The 16,597-nt window shown below is 38.7% G+C and overlaps 1 protein-coding gene across 1 annotated transcript in view; it reads right to left on the minus strand.

Moving 5' to 3' along the window:
• grin3a (glutamate receptor, ionotropic, N-methyl-D-aspartate 3A) overlaps positions 1-16,597 on the minus strand; it is a 45,826-nt gene that overhangs the window by 3,569 nt on the left and 25,660 nt on the right. The window contains exons 4-9 of the mRNA XM_061061786.1: positions 15,701-16,084; positions 14,621-14,766; positions 10,202-10,317; positions 8,478-8,629; positions 4,592-4,753; positions 4,167-4,237 (exon numbers count right to left, since the gene is read on the minus strand). Coding sequence (XP_060917769.1) covers positions 4,167-4,237; positions 4,592-4,753; positions 8,478-8,629; positions 10,202-10,317; positions 14,621-14,766; positions 15,701-16,084 — 1,031 coding nt within the window. The remainder of the gene's footprint in view (positions 1-4,166; positions 4,238-4,591; positions 4,754-8,477; positions 8,630-10,201; positions 10,318-14,620; positions 14,767-15,700; positions 16,085-16,597) is intronic.

Below are 16,597 nucleotides of genomic sequence, written 5' to 3' on the forward strand. Positions count from 1 at the left end.
CCAGATCTGTTAAGCCTAAAGACTAAAGATAATCACTCCAATTTCAGCATCATATTCAGTCAGTGTTTTGACTACAGCACAGATGTTCTCTAACTGATGCTATATCACTGCAGCCAGACAATCTCACGACAGACCCTGGTAGTTGTTACGCTGTCTAGACTGAAAACCATTTCTGGCTGAGCTTTTGTGCCATTAGTGGACGTGTAAACAATATGCTTAAAGTAATTGGCTCACCTTTGCATACTTGCTTTTGTGCTTTTAACTGCAACATTCTCCTGGTGACCCCCTTTTTGCTTTTTTGCTTTGGTTTTTGTGCATTGTTTTTGCTTTTAATAAATTATCCTCTGTTGTTCATTTTTTTCATTTTGAAGGCACTTTGCAGCTGCTGTCCTGAAACTTGCTCTGCAGATAATGATTCTCATTATGTAGCGCCTTTAGTGGTTCCATATACTGGTAACTAAAAGAAATACCCATCTCTACCCTGCTGTACTGTTTGGTGCCCACACAATAGTGGCCTTGTTAGGTTGTGCAGAATTTTGTTTTTTTGGGGGGGAGGCAGTAAATCATTCAATAAATGGTCCATAAATTGGTCATTTGTAAAATTCAAGCAGATCCTCAATCAGCCCTTTGGCTACCAGATGGATGTTATAAATACACTTATTATATTTTTAAAACGAGATGAAATGGCTTTGTATGGTCACATTATGGAAACATTACCAATGCTAATGAAATCAAATCCCTTCCTTTTTTTACCTGGTGGAGATTCCCACAAGAAATAATGATATCAAGGTCAGAAAGGGAACCATGCACCATGCAGTGTTAGCAAGTGTGATGTTGTGCATGATGACTTTAAAAGATGTTTTTCTGCAATGTCAGGATGTCCTCGGCCATCATTATTAGTCATCATGATGGTTGTTGTTTAAATCCTTTTTCTTTTATTCTCTTTTGCTAAAAAGTGCATTTATACTCCATGCTGAGTGTAATCACTCTGTGCTTAGTGTAATAAAGGACACCATACAGATAACTATAAAATTAATATAAATAAAAAGGTAAGAGAAAAGTTTTGAAGCTCATTTTTGTTGTTGCTCTCTCTTACTATGTTGGTGGCGACTCAGTATCTTGCTCAAAAAAGAATCAACCTGCTTGTTGACATATTCTGTACCTAGACGACTGGAGCTCACACAGTTTCAGGTCATACCATATCTTCGCAACAATTTTAGGGAGATCTAATGTACCTTTTGCAACTGCTGAGGATAAGGTTTCTCTGATCCTTTTTTCCCCTGAAATGCCAGATCCCTCCTCCACACATCAGTTACTGTGCTCAGATTCCTCTACATAATTTCCAGAGATGTCTGCACCACCACATTTCAATCTACAGGGTGACCAGATTCCTCTTGCTTATACATTCTCTGTCCTTCCTTTCAATTTTCATAAAGATTGTTTTTCCTTGTATGCAGTGCTTTTACAAATGTCCTTGAACCTTACTGTTGAGCAAAGGAAGTTAGTCACAAGTATGAAAAACAAAATCTAAGGCTTTGATAACTGATCTTCCTATATTCACAAATATTTGCTTTCTGAGGTCAACCCCTGCAGCTTTGAAAAGAGGACAGCTCATGTTTACCTGCAGTCATTTGTGACATCCTCAGAATTGAATTAGAAAAGGAATATTTCACCACTGACCACTATTTCCCAACCCATCTGTCAGTACAGATGTTGTTATCAGCAGTCACAACAAGACATATGCACAGCTTGTACCGCAGTGAATAGGTAGGCTGTCCTTCAACAAGCAGGACACAGGTCCACCAGAAGGACTTGCTCTGCTGTCCTTACGTAAAGTTCTGCATACCTACCAGATATGCCGCATTGCTCCGCAAAGCTTTGATTACCGCTCAAACACAAATTTTGTTTCTTTTCTTGATTAAGACTATTAAAGAGTAGCTCCTATCTTTTATGATTAAACGCCCCTCAAATTGTCTTGATAGTACGTGCCTCGTAATAAATACGCAGCTGTACTGAAACAGGGCAGCAAAATACATGCTCAATTATTTTGCCACTGCAGAGTTGCTCTGGTTGCCAGAAAATGTAAATCTTGGGGGAAACTGTGTGCTCTTGAAAGTGAGGAATCAAACACAAAGTACAAGCTGATTCTGTACAGAAAATTTCATAATTAACTTCATATTTTAGCCTACATGTTAAACATACAGCTTTAATGATGAATAGACCAACTGAGAGAGGATCTTAAAAAACATCAAATTGTATAAATCCATGTATGACCAAATACAGCCAGGACATTTGAATTAGAATGAAAAGAACAGAAAAAATGTTGTTGAGGGGAACTCTGATGTAAATGTGTACCTAAATTAGTTGTGACTGACTTTTTTTAAATGATGAGTAAGCGAAGGGAGGGGGAATGACGGTCCCATCCAATATCATTTCCTAATTAAGAAGAATATAGCAACTAATTTATAGCTAATATCTGGAGATATTATCAGGATGAGAAGTGACACCTAATATCATTTTAGCATGGATGATGATTAAGGTCTTTTTCCGAGCTACATGACCTTAACACTGCTTTTGATACTAAATCACGAGATCTTAATTGGACATCGGAGAGTGTTTAAAGGTCTAATACACTGTTCGTAATTCTCTCAGTCAGACACTTCTCTTATGCCTTTCAGCAACAACCTTATTAGCACACTTAAGATGGACCCATAATCGACTTCCTTTCCTAAGCAGTTATTTTGAGCCGATTGAGATTTTACCCATATTCTTGATTTGATTATGTACTACCTCATTGAAGACAGGTTTAAATAAATTCTTTTCTGATGCACTCTACTGGTATTACAAATGCACACCTTTGGAATCTGTTTTGTGCATATGCTTCCCACAAATGGGAGGATCATGCTTTCTCAGTGCAGGGCTTGCAAAACAGGCATTTCTGACACACAAGGTTTCTGCAGAACGCTGACAATGTGACAGTAATAATTCCTGACTCTTAGACAGCACGCAGGCACAGTGCAGAAGAGCCTGATTGAATGAGCGTAATTATGCAGGAGTAGGTAATCTATCCTCATTACCACAGGCATCCCTCACATGGCCTTGGCTCCATAATTATTACGTGTATTTAATCCCCACTTTGAGAGCTCCACCTGAGTGTCCCCTCTGCATGTGGCGCACTAAGTAGGAAAGAGATGTGAAATATATTACAGCTGGAAATTTCAAATAGAGAGAGCTCAGCAAATGCTTTAAAAACCCGTTTTGATCTCCGCCTAGAAGCTTTCAAAAAAGAGAAATAGAACTCCCACTTTGCTCAGCTGACATCAGATATGCTTATCTCAAGCGCCAATGTGACATTAAACATGCAGTGTGAGCAGTGACCAATGTGAACAAGAAGAGGCTACACCAGGACACACACTGTAAGGGTGTCAAAATGACAGAGCAGGTTTATGTAACCAATGTGGACCACGCAACATTTGGACAGACACTGAAACCAACCAGAAAAGAGCTTTCATGCTTTACTAAATCTTGCTCTCTCCCACCAACTGAGCCATACAATACTCTGTGACGTTAGCACGAGATTATTTCCTCAATATCCCGAAGATATAATTAGCTTCCAACAGACTGACCATTCTATTTAGTTTTCTGATTAAAAATAGGTCCATTAACTGCCACTTGAATTTTAATTGATGTCACCTATTCTCAGCCTGTTAATCCAACCAATGGGCTGTTGAATTTTACAAGACTGTCTCTGCTTTTTTTCTTTAGAGGCTTTCAACATCTGGGAGAATATGTGATATCTCAGCGATGTGATTCGTTGATACCTCTGAATCAAGCATGACATCGACTTCTTTCTAAGTAATTGTACTAGTTCATGTACTGTTTGTGATTAAGTAAGATTTATTTATTCAAAGAAAATGAATTGACTTGGAGTTTTTTTAAGTCAGTTGTGTGCCCATTTCTGATGTGCCCTTGTGTGACAAGAGTTTTAATAAGCCTAAATCCACAGTCAAAACAAAATGGACTTAATGGTTCACAAGTAATTTAAACACAGCTTGGATCAGTTTCTATTTAGGGATGAGATTTGACGCTGATCAGATCCTTAAAAACGTAACATTTAAAGTGAATATATTACAGTGATGTGCGTGTCTACTCGATTTAGTCGGTACCTCTTCTCAGGCTTGGTTACAGTTGGTAGTTTGTCATCATTGAAGACGGAGTTGAGCGCACGGTGTAATCTCTGGAAAACAAGGAACACATTTCTTGTTACATTCTTTACAGTTCATAATTTGTCAGTTTCACTGTAACTTTTTTTTTTTTTAAATGTTAAAATAGCTGTGTGTTAACTGCATGTACAAGTCAGAAAGACAGAGGAGAGAGTAAAGAAAAAGGGAGGGTAAACAGCAACCAAAAATGTGTCACAGTCTAAATACACAAAATAAGAACAGTGCTGGTAAGTATACTTTGTTGCAAAAAGACGTGTGGCCTTTAGATTAATTAAAGTGTTTTGGGTTATTTATTATGTTGCAAACTCTTGATTAAATAGAAGCTCCATTCTGTTGTATTTGTGTGTGTTTGCGTGCGAGTTTCATACCTGGCTAGTGTGCAGCCAGTATTTGAAGCGTGGCTCCTTGACCCTTGGGATGACCAGCTTGTACACAATATGTTCTGCAATTGTGGTCAGTAGAGATAAGGCCACGCCCACACAGAGCATCACAAACAGACCGGAGAAATGCTTAATGCCCATCTGCAGCGTCTGGAGAGACAGAATGAGAAATAGGAAGAAAGAAAGGAGACTCAGAGAATGAACAATTAGGTATACTGCACCAGGAAGTAGATAGGTAGGACAGGAAGTAAAATAGTGGAAACATGAAAGGTCCCACAGGTTTTGCTGCATGGTGTTAGAAAAGTCACAAACATTCACAACTGAGGCATCTACTGTATTGAACATGCAAGCTCTATTAATATGTTTTTTTTTGACATGATACAGTAGTAGGCAACATGACTAATGTATGCACTACGGTTATAAAAATTATGTTTTCTCATAAATATAGTGTTTTGATTATTTCCTAATGTCATCTTGCTATTTTCAATCTTCTCTGTGTGTTATATATGTTTTTAAATAACAATTTATAGGGAAGAAACTCATTCTGCATGGGTTCCGTTTCCTTATCTTAGTCAAGCATGCATATTTTTGGTTGTATGCTAACAGATTAGCCTTTTGGCTGTATGCATTTTTCTCTCCAGCTAACACTTAAATGATAACTGTAATGCCTTTTTTTCTTTTTTCCCCTGATAAATAACTTACAGTAATTCTGTGCAACATCAGGAGCCACCTATTCACATTTTTTTTTTTGTAGAAAATAGAAAATGATTTTAATGTATCTTGATATTTTTCTGCCCCTTGACTTTATAACACCACCATCCCTGTCTCTGCAGTTGTGAAAAATTACTTCTAGAAAACCAGTTTAAGGAGAATGTTGCCCAGGTTTGCTTTCACTCTGTAAATTACACTGTGAGCAAGGGATTATCTTCCCCAAACTGAATAATTTACAGGACAAAAGAATCCCCAAAGTAAAAAATGGCAATGAATGTAAAATTCTGAATCAGCATTGTGTTTTAATGAGGAACTAAAGACTTTCAGAGAATTTAACATCTGAAATCCGATATAATTAGTCTGGAAAAGTTAAAAAATCTACTATTGCGCGATCATGCATTTCCTAATTGAGCATCTGCTTTATTTATTGCAGATTTACATTTTCATATAAATCCTTTTACTGCTGAGTATGAGTACAGCAGCCGCTGCAATGATTGCATTATAAAGTCATGTTGGGAAAAAAATGCATGATGGATTAAACTCCTCATCGCAGTTGTGTGACTTGGTGAGCTGGCTGTAATGCAATTTTAGAGTGTGTGAGCTAGAAGTGGCATCTTACATCTGGGGAGGAAATTTAGGAATTAATTTGGATAGGAACAGATAAAACATACGGTGGTTTTATCCTTGAACAACAAGACAAGCTTACTGAGGATACATGACAGTAATCTAATCTAATACTTAGCTCCAGTGCATAAGAAGCAGCGCAAGTTATTGTGTATCACGGCATCCTGACATTTCTCACAGTTATGGGCACTCCTTGGATCAGAACATTTAAGTACATACTATTACTAGTTTTGGCAATACACACACTTCCATATATGGTCCATATAGAAAGATCAATTTTTAGAGTGATCTTGTAATTCACAACTTTCATTTTTTCACTTTCATGTTTTAACCCTACTTTGTTCAATGCACTAATTTCTCATTGCAAACAGTTTCTGCAAAGATTTGAACAAAACACATAATGTTCATCACTTTGATCACTATTTATCTCTTGGTAATGTTGAGATTGGCCCTTTCAGTGTTAGGTAATTGGATAATATGTCATTTATTGGTATTGATTGTATTGCTTTTAATGGGATCGTCTTCTTTGGGGTGACAGAGAGCTGGCTAAGTGCCAGAGAGTTTGGCTTCCTCAAAGAAGACAATCCATCAGATTTTCCTCTTTTCAGAATCCCAGGCTTGCTGCTGGTGCAGCAGTCATTCGGTGGAATAAAAAGATTGCTTAAAAAATGCTGAGCAGGGTTGAACTGAGCCAGCCTAGTCAGAAATTCATAATGCTAACATCACATGAATTTCCTGATGAGTTCATATTGACAGCCCATTCTGACTGAGCCAAAAGACAACAGATTTTTTATGTGAGGATGAAGCTGTATTTCAGCTTTGATTTGACCATGCAGAAGTGTGCTCACAATTAGCATACGCTGGATTATAAATGATACACAGGTTATGTTGGTACATACAGTATAAAATCAAGGGATGAAAAATAATGCTTTCACTGCTACCAGTGTAGGAAGGTGCTGGCATGACACTGCAGAATGAAATGTACCTGGAGCAATTTAAATGTCTGCACCTGTAGATAGCATCTGTAACACATCTATCTGTTACACAGTGGGAAATGATTTAGCTGCACTGAATCAGTTGCACTGCAATGTACTGCTTCTGCTACACAGATCAACAATGCGGATGTTTGTTTACATTTATTTATTATATATTTTTCTTTTGGTTAAAGCTGTCATTCCAATGTACACAATACGTGCTCCTCAATGAAACATCATAATGCACAGGCTGCTGTTAAATTATGTGAAAGGTCACAGAGTAGCTAAGTAAAATAAATAATGGAATAGAAAAGTATAAATATAGGAAGAAGATGGGGCAGAGGAGGGACATGAATTCTTTTTTGGAAGTAAGTTTTTAATTCATGTCTGACAACAGGGAGTCTGCAGTCTGCAGTGAGCAAAGGAGACACTTTTGGGAATTCCAGAGCCACAGCTGGGTTGAGAGACAGCCAGGCTGCTAAGAGAGCTAAGTGCTTAGTAATAGCTGCACAGAATGGACTGGACTGTTTAAGGCCGAAGTTATGGGTGACATGGCTTGGTTGGCAGCTGGAGGGTCTGGGGCCAGGGTGTGAAGTAGCAAGACATGACTAAACATGGAGGTAGTACAGGGAAAGTAAACAGCTAAAACAGTGGTTAGAGAGAAGCAGCATTCTTGTATTGGTGCTTTCAAGGGCTTTGCAAACTTAGCAGAGCTACTTCTACAATGATGGTAAACTCAAGTGAACATTTGAAATGTATTTTAGATGTAACAATACAGACTGTAACTTGTACAGTGGCATGATACTTTTACTCTGTAAAGCTCCGTAATACTGCAGAAATATATCATGTTTCTGTCTCTTGGGGGCCATGCAACAAGATGTAAATACAACAAAGATGTGTTTTCCTTGTAAAGTTAAATGTGTAAAGACTTAACACATCCCACAACAGCTTTAAAATAATTTACAGTTGTGTTTCCATTAAACAAACATGTTCAGTAGTCACTCTTACCTTTTCCTCTATAAACTCCTTGAGGAATTTTCGGCCTTTTTAGCGCTTAAGTGCTGCACAATGTAAAACAGGAAGAAACAAAACTAACTGAGCTCTGATGTGCTTGTAACTAACTGCTCTTTGGCTGGAAACAGCTGCCTGCTGCGACTGGAGAACAGGATGATGAAGGCAGTGAGGTGAAACTAAAGGGTTGCAGACCGGAAACTAAAACAATGAGACATGAAAACTTTAAATGAAGTGAAAAGTTTGGTGGGCTATTTTTCACAAAAGATAGGTTAGACAAGGTTTTGTATTGTTTGTAATAATAATTAGAGACAAAATGAACATAAGATGTGTTGAATTGTGCAGCTTTAAACGTTTTTTATCTTTGTATTATTTGCAAGCAGAAACTAAAAACACCAGTCATGCCTATGTTGAACCATAAAGCTGATGATTCAACATATGGTTAAAGCCATGGCTGGTGATAGATAAAAACAATATGTCAAAATTCTATGTCATTTTTAATTTTCTATCACAATAAAAAAAAAAAACAGTGTAACATGTGGTTCTGCTCCTACCTCAGTCACAGCGAAACTGCGCTTCCCGCAGGGCACAACCTTGTACCATTTGTCATGCAGCATGTCCATGAAGCCATCTGACTTGTACTGACTAACAAGCGCCGAGAAGTTTGAGGTGAGTGGAGAGTTCTGAGGGAGGCCAATCCCATAACCTGCCAGTGGAAATAGACAGAGTCATTATTCCTCTGTCAGAACAGCAAAATCATTTTCACTTCACCTCCACGAACTGCCATTATTTTCAATCACTGGTTTCTGGCTGTGCACAAGACACAAAAGTAAAACACCCACAGAAAAACAGGAAGCCTGGTTCATTTTTGCCAGTGCTTATTGGAAAGCAACATTGTTGCTCTAAAACAGAGAGGGTTTTTGACAATTAAATCTCAGAATGTTTTATCATGCCAGGAAAGTGTGACAACATCAGTGAGAGCCAATTAAAGAAGAAGCATGCCTTGGTAGGAAATATACTGAATGATTTGTATCCTAAAGGCTCAAGTGTGCATTAAGTAATTAACAACAGCACTGGAATCTGAGACTATTGTGTCCTGTAATGGGAGCAACCGCCATGGGAATGTCTTCACAGAGGAAGGAAGAGACTTTCTAAATGGGCAAGAGATTAACAGACAATAGAGGCTCTAAAGCCGTTGAAAGCTTGAAGATTAAAAATTGTTCAAAGTTGTGTGTTTGATATTGTTAAACTTAGGGTTGTCCTAAAATGCTAATGGTCAGCTACAATGCAGCCATGCAAACAGAACCCTTCAAATCTACTGATAATTAAAGAAGAAACATAAACTGTTGTGGTGCAAGAACTCAGATTACTTTTTATCTAGTACCAACTGGTTACTTTGATTTAAAATATTCTTAACAACCACTACTCTTATTTATCAGTCAGCAAATGAATGAGGAGAAAAGCCCCACATCTATGATTAATAGGTTAAATGCAACCTGTGAATAATTAGTAATGAATAATCTAAAGGGCTGGAAGTGTGGTTTTATTAAAGAGTCTTAATTAGCAGATAGAAAAAATTCTCATAAAAACATATCCTAAGTATATTAGAAAATGTGGACATAATGAAATACATGCAGCTTTCTTCTACACTTTACTGCTTTGACTCTGTAAGTGCTTTGTATTTTATAGACAACATAATGTCCCATACACTTCGCTTTGTTCTTCATGTCTTAGTTTCTTGGTCTTCATTAAGCCGAAGAAGATGATTGGTATATTTCCATTTACCAAGCCATACTGAAACCCCCCCTTTGCATTCTTTGAATCAATCTCCTGTAACTCATCAACAGCTGTAATGATTTTTGCTACAATAAATGGCAGCTCTACCAAGTGCTCAGGATTCATAAAGAATCTGGTGGAGCAGCTTTCCCTTAGTTTGTGCCCTGGTCATGAAATAACTCTCAGTACACACACAACAGTTTAATGATTTTGTCTGCCTGAGAGAGTTCAAAGCTCTGAACTAAAACTGTGTAACTAAAGATTTAAATTGTTATTCCGAAACTGAATTTGTTCAATGTATCTGAGCTACTTGTTTTTGTTTTGAAGTCCTTTTTTATGCTGTCATGTCTGTTTTGGCATGATCTAATTGATGTTTTCTTTACTTTGAAGCATATTGCCATCATGGCCATTACTCTATTGAAAAGGAGATCTGTATCTCAAGGGGCTTCTTTGTCAAATAAAGTTAAATATGATGAATTGTATTTTTAAATTGTCATGTTACCTTCAATTGCAAAGGGTTTTCCAACTGTTAGTGTCTTGCAGTCTGCATCGATGGAGACTTCATAATCCAGTAGAGCTTTGTCCATAATGAATGCATCCAGTTTCTGAGGGTCAGCCCTGTAAACACACAGAAAGTAGATATATTGGAATTGACTGCAAATGCAGATGTAGCAAAAATAAGTGGCACCCTTGCTTCATGCACTCTATACAACAAGGTGTTTCTAAGTGTATATGTTAACTGAGGTTCTGGAGCAGGACCATGCCTAAACCATACCTCCAGTCTGCTGGCAAGCCTACTTCTACCTAGCTATTCCACTCCACTCTGTTTGTCTCAGTTCTTCCTTTCCTCTCCCCTCATCCACACAACCTTTTTTCCTCATCCCTTCATCTTGTTTGTCTAATCTCAGTTACAGTCTGGGCCGAGATAAGCTCGTGTAGAATTACGCCTGAGACAGAACCTGCATCCTGAGTCTCAATCTGCCTGGCCTTCAGTCCATTCTCTCATTGGTTAAACAACAAGATATACTCACAGTAGTTCATTTCAGACAAGGTGTGTGATGATAAGTGAATGATGTTAGAGCAGACTGTTGGCCTGAAATGTTCCTTAAGTGACCATCTGATGGATGACTGGACAGACAACATGACAGATGGACTGGATCTAATCCATAGTTACTCTCACAAATGCATTGTAGGGACAAATGTTACTGTAGCACTAACACCACAAATTCTTTCTGCCTGCTGGGAACCAGCCCCAAAAACTTGCATTTTTAAAACAACCCTCTGAATTGCACATGAAAAATGTATCCTTAACACCTCCTGAGACAGCCAGAATTTCACCTAACATGGTCCCCTCTATCCCGGTCTGCTACTCTGACCCTTTTCTTTTCAGTTTGTGTCCTCATGTCACGCCTCTGACCTTACAGTGCAAGTGGAAGTATAAGAGCAGTTTGTGTTTTGTCAGGCTCAAAAGGTAAAGTTGAACAGATAAAAACACCAATAGTATTCTCACTACCAGGGCATGAAATAACAACATTTCCGTCACATCTTTCTTGGTCTAATATGGGCACACACAGTAACCTTCAGCTTCTGCATGAGAACAGCCATCATTCAACTGTAATCTTTATTTTCAGATTATACATAGAACTGTAGAATCGGTATACAGGGGTCTGGATTTTGAGCCTGTAATGGTAAATGGTAATAGACTTGAGTTTATATAGCGCTTTTCTAGTGTACTGACTACTAAAGCACTTTTACACTGCATGTCACACCTACCCATTCACACCCATTCAGACACTGATGGCAGTGGTTGCTAGTGCGACCATCACAAGTAACTAACCCCTTTTCTAGCCTGTGCTCACTGTAATTGTCTCTTGTGTTGTATCGTAAGTGTATTGTCTCTTGTAACTAATCCCATTCATACACATTCATACCTCACTGACAAAGCAGCGGGAACAATTCAAGGTTAAGTGCCTTGCCCAAGGAAACATCGGACATGTTGCTGCAGGATATCAAACAATTGACCTTCCGGTTGAGAGATGACAACTCTACCAACTGAGCCACAGCCCACAGCCTGTGAAGTGTTCTTGTTTCCATCTTTTAGAAAATGTGTATTTTGAGCTGTATTGACCATTTCCATATTGGCAGAAAATGCAGGAAAAAAAAGTCTGTGTTGCACGATAAACCAGGCAAAACTTTTTTGACATGCCAACTCCCACGGGCGGCATTCTACCGATAACTTATTTGTCTCTTAACATTTATCTTCTTAAAAGTACAGCTAACAATCAATTCCAGATCAAACCTTTTACTTTTGTGACACAAATCTGTCTGACACTGCGTCACGAAAAACAAGCAGCGATTAGATTTCCTGACTACCTCAAAAAAATCAAATCGCTATTTTTTGTTAACAGTGAGTAAATTACAATTCCTTTTTCAGCTCATAATGCTGAAGTGAGCCAGAGTGAAGCTGAAGTGAGCCAGAGTGAAGCTGAAGTGAGCCAGAGTGAAGCCTCTGTGTAACTTGTACTCTACAGACTCAACAGATGAACAGGCGTAACTCTCGGATATTATGGACCAAGAAATTCCTTCTTTTTTTCCCCGTGCAGACGGACATGCCACATGGAAAATGAAGTCTTGCCTGGAAGTTGTTTAACGCTAACCACTGGCTTCACCAGAATTAATGAAAAATGTGCATCTGCTCCCAGAGGCGTATAATATCAATCAGACAATGTTGGACAATGAGCTGATTAGTTTTGAGATTTAAACAACTCTTATGTTGTTTGTAACTGTGATGTAGCTTTTCTGCTGAACCAAACAGATGGTGTGATGTTAACCATGCAGGAAGAGAGCTGATGCTATACCATTGCAATTGCTTTGGGCAAGAAAGGAGTTCGACAGGGCGTCGGTATTTGACAACCTGGAAAGAGAAATTGTTGGTAGCACATGTGGGCCACTGCATGTTTAGTGTCTAAGACTTGAAACAAACAAAGTCCAATAACTGACAAAGAAACCAATCCAAAAATGCTGCAGGAACACAACGCGACAATGGAAGCTGTTGAGTTGGTTTGCTTTGTGCCTCTGAGTACTTATAGAGCTTTTCAGAGTGCAATCACAGAAAATTGTAAAATCGCTCAACATTGCTTTGTCCGAAGCTGATATTTCGACAGTTGGTCTTACACATAATTTTCCAATACTTTAACTGGTCACATGCTGGTGAAATTACTGCCTGTTTCTGGCAATTTACTCACATCTCTTCTTCCAAGTCTCTCATACAGAGGAGACATATTAAGTCACAACACTCTCAGCGAGGTTTTAACAAATCAACTCTGAATGTCTTTACTGACAACTAAAGCCTACCTGAATATAAATTCTTCAAAGCCTTTTTTAAGATAGTCTTTATTTGTCACCCCTTATCAAGGATAGTGTTTGAAACCCACCACTATCTGCTGAGCACAACCTGGCTGTGCATTATAACAGGATGAATCAGACTGCAGCTTACTGTCCTCACGCTTTCCCACCAATGATATTATGTTTTAAAATGGGATTACTACCATGCCACCTACCAATTTCCCAACCAATATTATTACAGCACAAGGCCCCCTTTTCTGCATTGTCTCCATGCAGTTATGCTGGTAAAAGTAGTATTGCCAGCTCAATGGCACTTTAATACAATGCAGTGTAAGACACAGCAGTTCCGATGGTGTTGAATCTCTGAGGTTGAACAGGAGAGAGTCTTTGCATCATGATGAAGGACCTGCTAGCAATCAGGTTTGAAACGCCCTTGGGGGAAAAAAAAATGTTGTTCTGTGTTATGTGAAACTTATATCAAGGCATATACTAGAGTCTATGATTTTAATAGGCCAGACAAAATAGTACAAGAAATGTGTGATGGCTGATAATGCCAGGGAGCAGGGAGACTGCTGTTAGTTTTTGCTAGTACTAATTGCTGTGGTGAGAATGGAGCTATAGCAATATGGTTAAAACAGAATTGACAAAAATACACCCTAAAAAGTGGGGTCCAAATTTAAGTGATATTATTTTACGAGTAAAATACCTATATCAATCAGGGTGTAAAGAATGTTGATTCAACATTCTTAATTAAATCAATCATAATAAAAAAAATATAATAGTCATGATGAAAATATGATCATGAAACAAATTAAAACCCCTTTGAAACAATTGAAGAAACTACTTGGAGTAAAACATAAAATGTCTCTGCTCTGAAACCATGCGATCACTTCAACCGTAAAGTACCTTTAACATATTTTTCATTATGTGAGATTAAAGTATCCAGTCACTCATCCCTGGTCCCCTTGGGAAGTTAACCTTGAGCAAAGTTGCAATTCAGCACACTTGTACTTGTATGGCGTTGTAAAGTGTCATGTTCACCAGTTGTAATTTTCTAAAGATTACAATTCCCTTGAACCCTCTAATCATTTTACAAGCACAGTAAAAAAATCTAGTTTCGTCCGTTGAAATTGTGTTCTACCCAGCCTAGGCCTGCATTCCAGCTGCTTTTTTCTCCTATATTCTGCAAGGCTCCGTGGGGATGCCAGTTGAATGTTGAAGCAGCTTAGGCTGACAGCAATGGCAGGGTAAGGAGGAGTGTGAGATGTGAATGCAAACAGGAGAATGACAGCATTTTGTTTTTTTCAAATTCTGTCTTCTTTTGGACGTACACAACAACTTCACTTTTTTTCTAGAGATGATCTATTTTTGTATTGTTTTTTTCAACTCTCTTTTGGCTAATGATGACAGCAAGAGATAACTCGTTGAATAGGAAGTAAATATAAGAGGACAGATGACAGTTGTTACAGGCTTAGTGACGGCTACAGCCATGAACATACAAAGCAGTGCCCTCTCATGAGTGTGTACTTGAATGCATAATGTCAGTGGCAATATGTATAGTATAAAATTGCCTTACTTGAGATTATGTATGCCATCTGGTGTTGCTGGGACATTGTATCTTCTCATGTACTCATGCATCTCAGGGAAACTCTTTTTGAGATAGTCCTCTGCACTGCTTTCTCTCACTGTGGCAAATCGAAATCCCTGAGAGGGATGGTGCAACTGCAAGAAAGAAGAATGAACCCAAATGTTACCTTTAGAATACTTTCAAAGTGCATGAATATTGATTACTATTGATACAAGTCACTTCTGTCTGTTGTTTCTATTCTCTTTTCTTTATATGGTGTTTTAAGTCTTTTCTTTTCTTTTTGGAAACATACTTTCATTATGTCTTGCGCCACACTTCTGATTTTGAGAATATGTGAGTTGACAAACTACATAAATCACCTTTGCTCAATTGCTCTGAAAACATTGATCAATTCAGGAATTCACTTGTTTAATTAAAGTTTAAAAGGTTAACAAAATTTGTAGCCTGCAGTTTAAAGTGATAATCATAGACCTCGCAAAAAGATTATCCAAAAAAACCTAAAAAAGCACCTGTCTGTCTGTCTGTCTGTCTGCCTGTCTGTCTGACTGTCTGTCTCTCTGTCTGTCTGTCTGCCTGTCTGTCTGTCTATCTGACTGTCTGCCTGCCTGTCTGTCTGACTGTCTGTCTTTCTGTCTGTCTGTCTGTCTGTCTGACTGTCTGTCTCTCTCTGTCTGTCTGTCTGTCTGTCTGTCTGTCTGTCTGTCTGACTGTCTGTCTCTCTCTCTCTGTCTGTCTGTCTGTCTGTCTGTCTGACTGTCTGTCTGTCTGTCTGTCTTTCTGTCTGTCTGTCTGTCTGTCTGTCTGTCTGACTGACTGTCTGTCTGTCTGACTGTCTGTCTATCTGTCTGTCTGTCTGTCTGTCTGTCTATCTGACTGTCTGTCTGTCTGTCTATCTGACTGACTGACTGACTGTCTGTATGAATGAAATGTAGAAATATCTTATTTCATAAAGTTGTTTTTAGTAGAAAAGATTATTTAAATGAAGGAGTTCTATGCTGATATAAAGATGATCGAGAATATAAATTTCTTTGCTATTTAATCCCTGTTATCAGCATGTCAGTTTCATACCTTTGGGTCATGTATCCCCGACAGTTGCTCATAGGTTTTCTCCCCGACCATGACAGCAGCTAGATTTGCAGTGTAGGTGGACAGACAGAACAGACAAAAGATGGCCCAGAGATTCATCAGCAGACGGCCTGTCCAGCACTTAGGTGGCTTGATAGCCACTGTTCTCCCAAAAAGAATGGCGTAGCACACATTGAGCGCTGATGAGAAGGAGAACACCCGGTCGCGGTTGCGTCCTCGTGGTGTCATACCAAATGGGCTGTGCCACTCATACAGGGTGAGGAAAACAGCTGTGACGTGGAGGGAGACAAAGATGCCGAGCCACATGGACCAGTGGAGAGGCCACATGAAGGCACCAATGGGGGCTGCTGTATCACGAGTCCGAACCTGGGCAAGAAGGAACACAGGATTGGAGAATATATAAGGATATGATTTTGGTGACATTATCAGATTTCATAGAGTTGTCATAACCTATACCCCTGTTCTACCTGCCCAGCCCTTTCTCCATTCACACACCAATCCTCTGTTCCAACCACCACAATAGCTTCCTGTTTTACCTGAGTTTGTCTATCCTACCCTTTCTTGCCTGTGAGTCTCAATTTATCAAAATAGTCTGCCCGTAATCATCTGTGTGAGTGGAGAAAAAAAGACAGTATAGGGGGGTTTTGAAGGGATTTAAAATTCTTATAAACTGACTATTACCTTTTTTGTTGCTTACATGCTGCGGTATCAGTGTTGGGTTTAGGTGGTGATTGACAATTCCGTTAATGATCATACATTTATTTCAGTGTGGACATAAATCAGAATCAGGAGTTTAGATAGGATACTAAAATGATTGAAAAGTTATTGCAAAAACACGCCACAAATCCAATAGCCTCACATTAATTAGACAACATTTGT

This window comes from Labrus mixtus, chromosome 17, assembly GCF_963584025.1.
Source record: "Labrus mixtus chromosome 17, fLabMix1.1, whole genome shotgun sequence".
Lineage (NCBI taxonomy): Eukaryota > Metazoa > Chordata > Actinopteri > Labriformes > Labridae > Labrus > Labrus mixtus.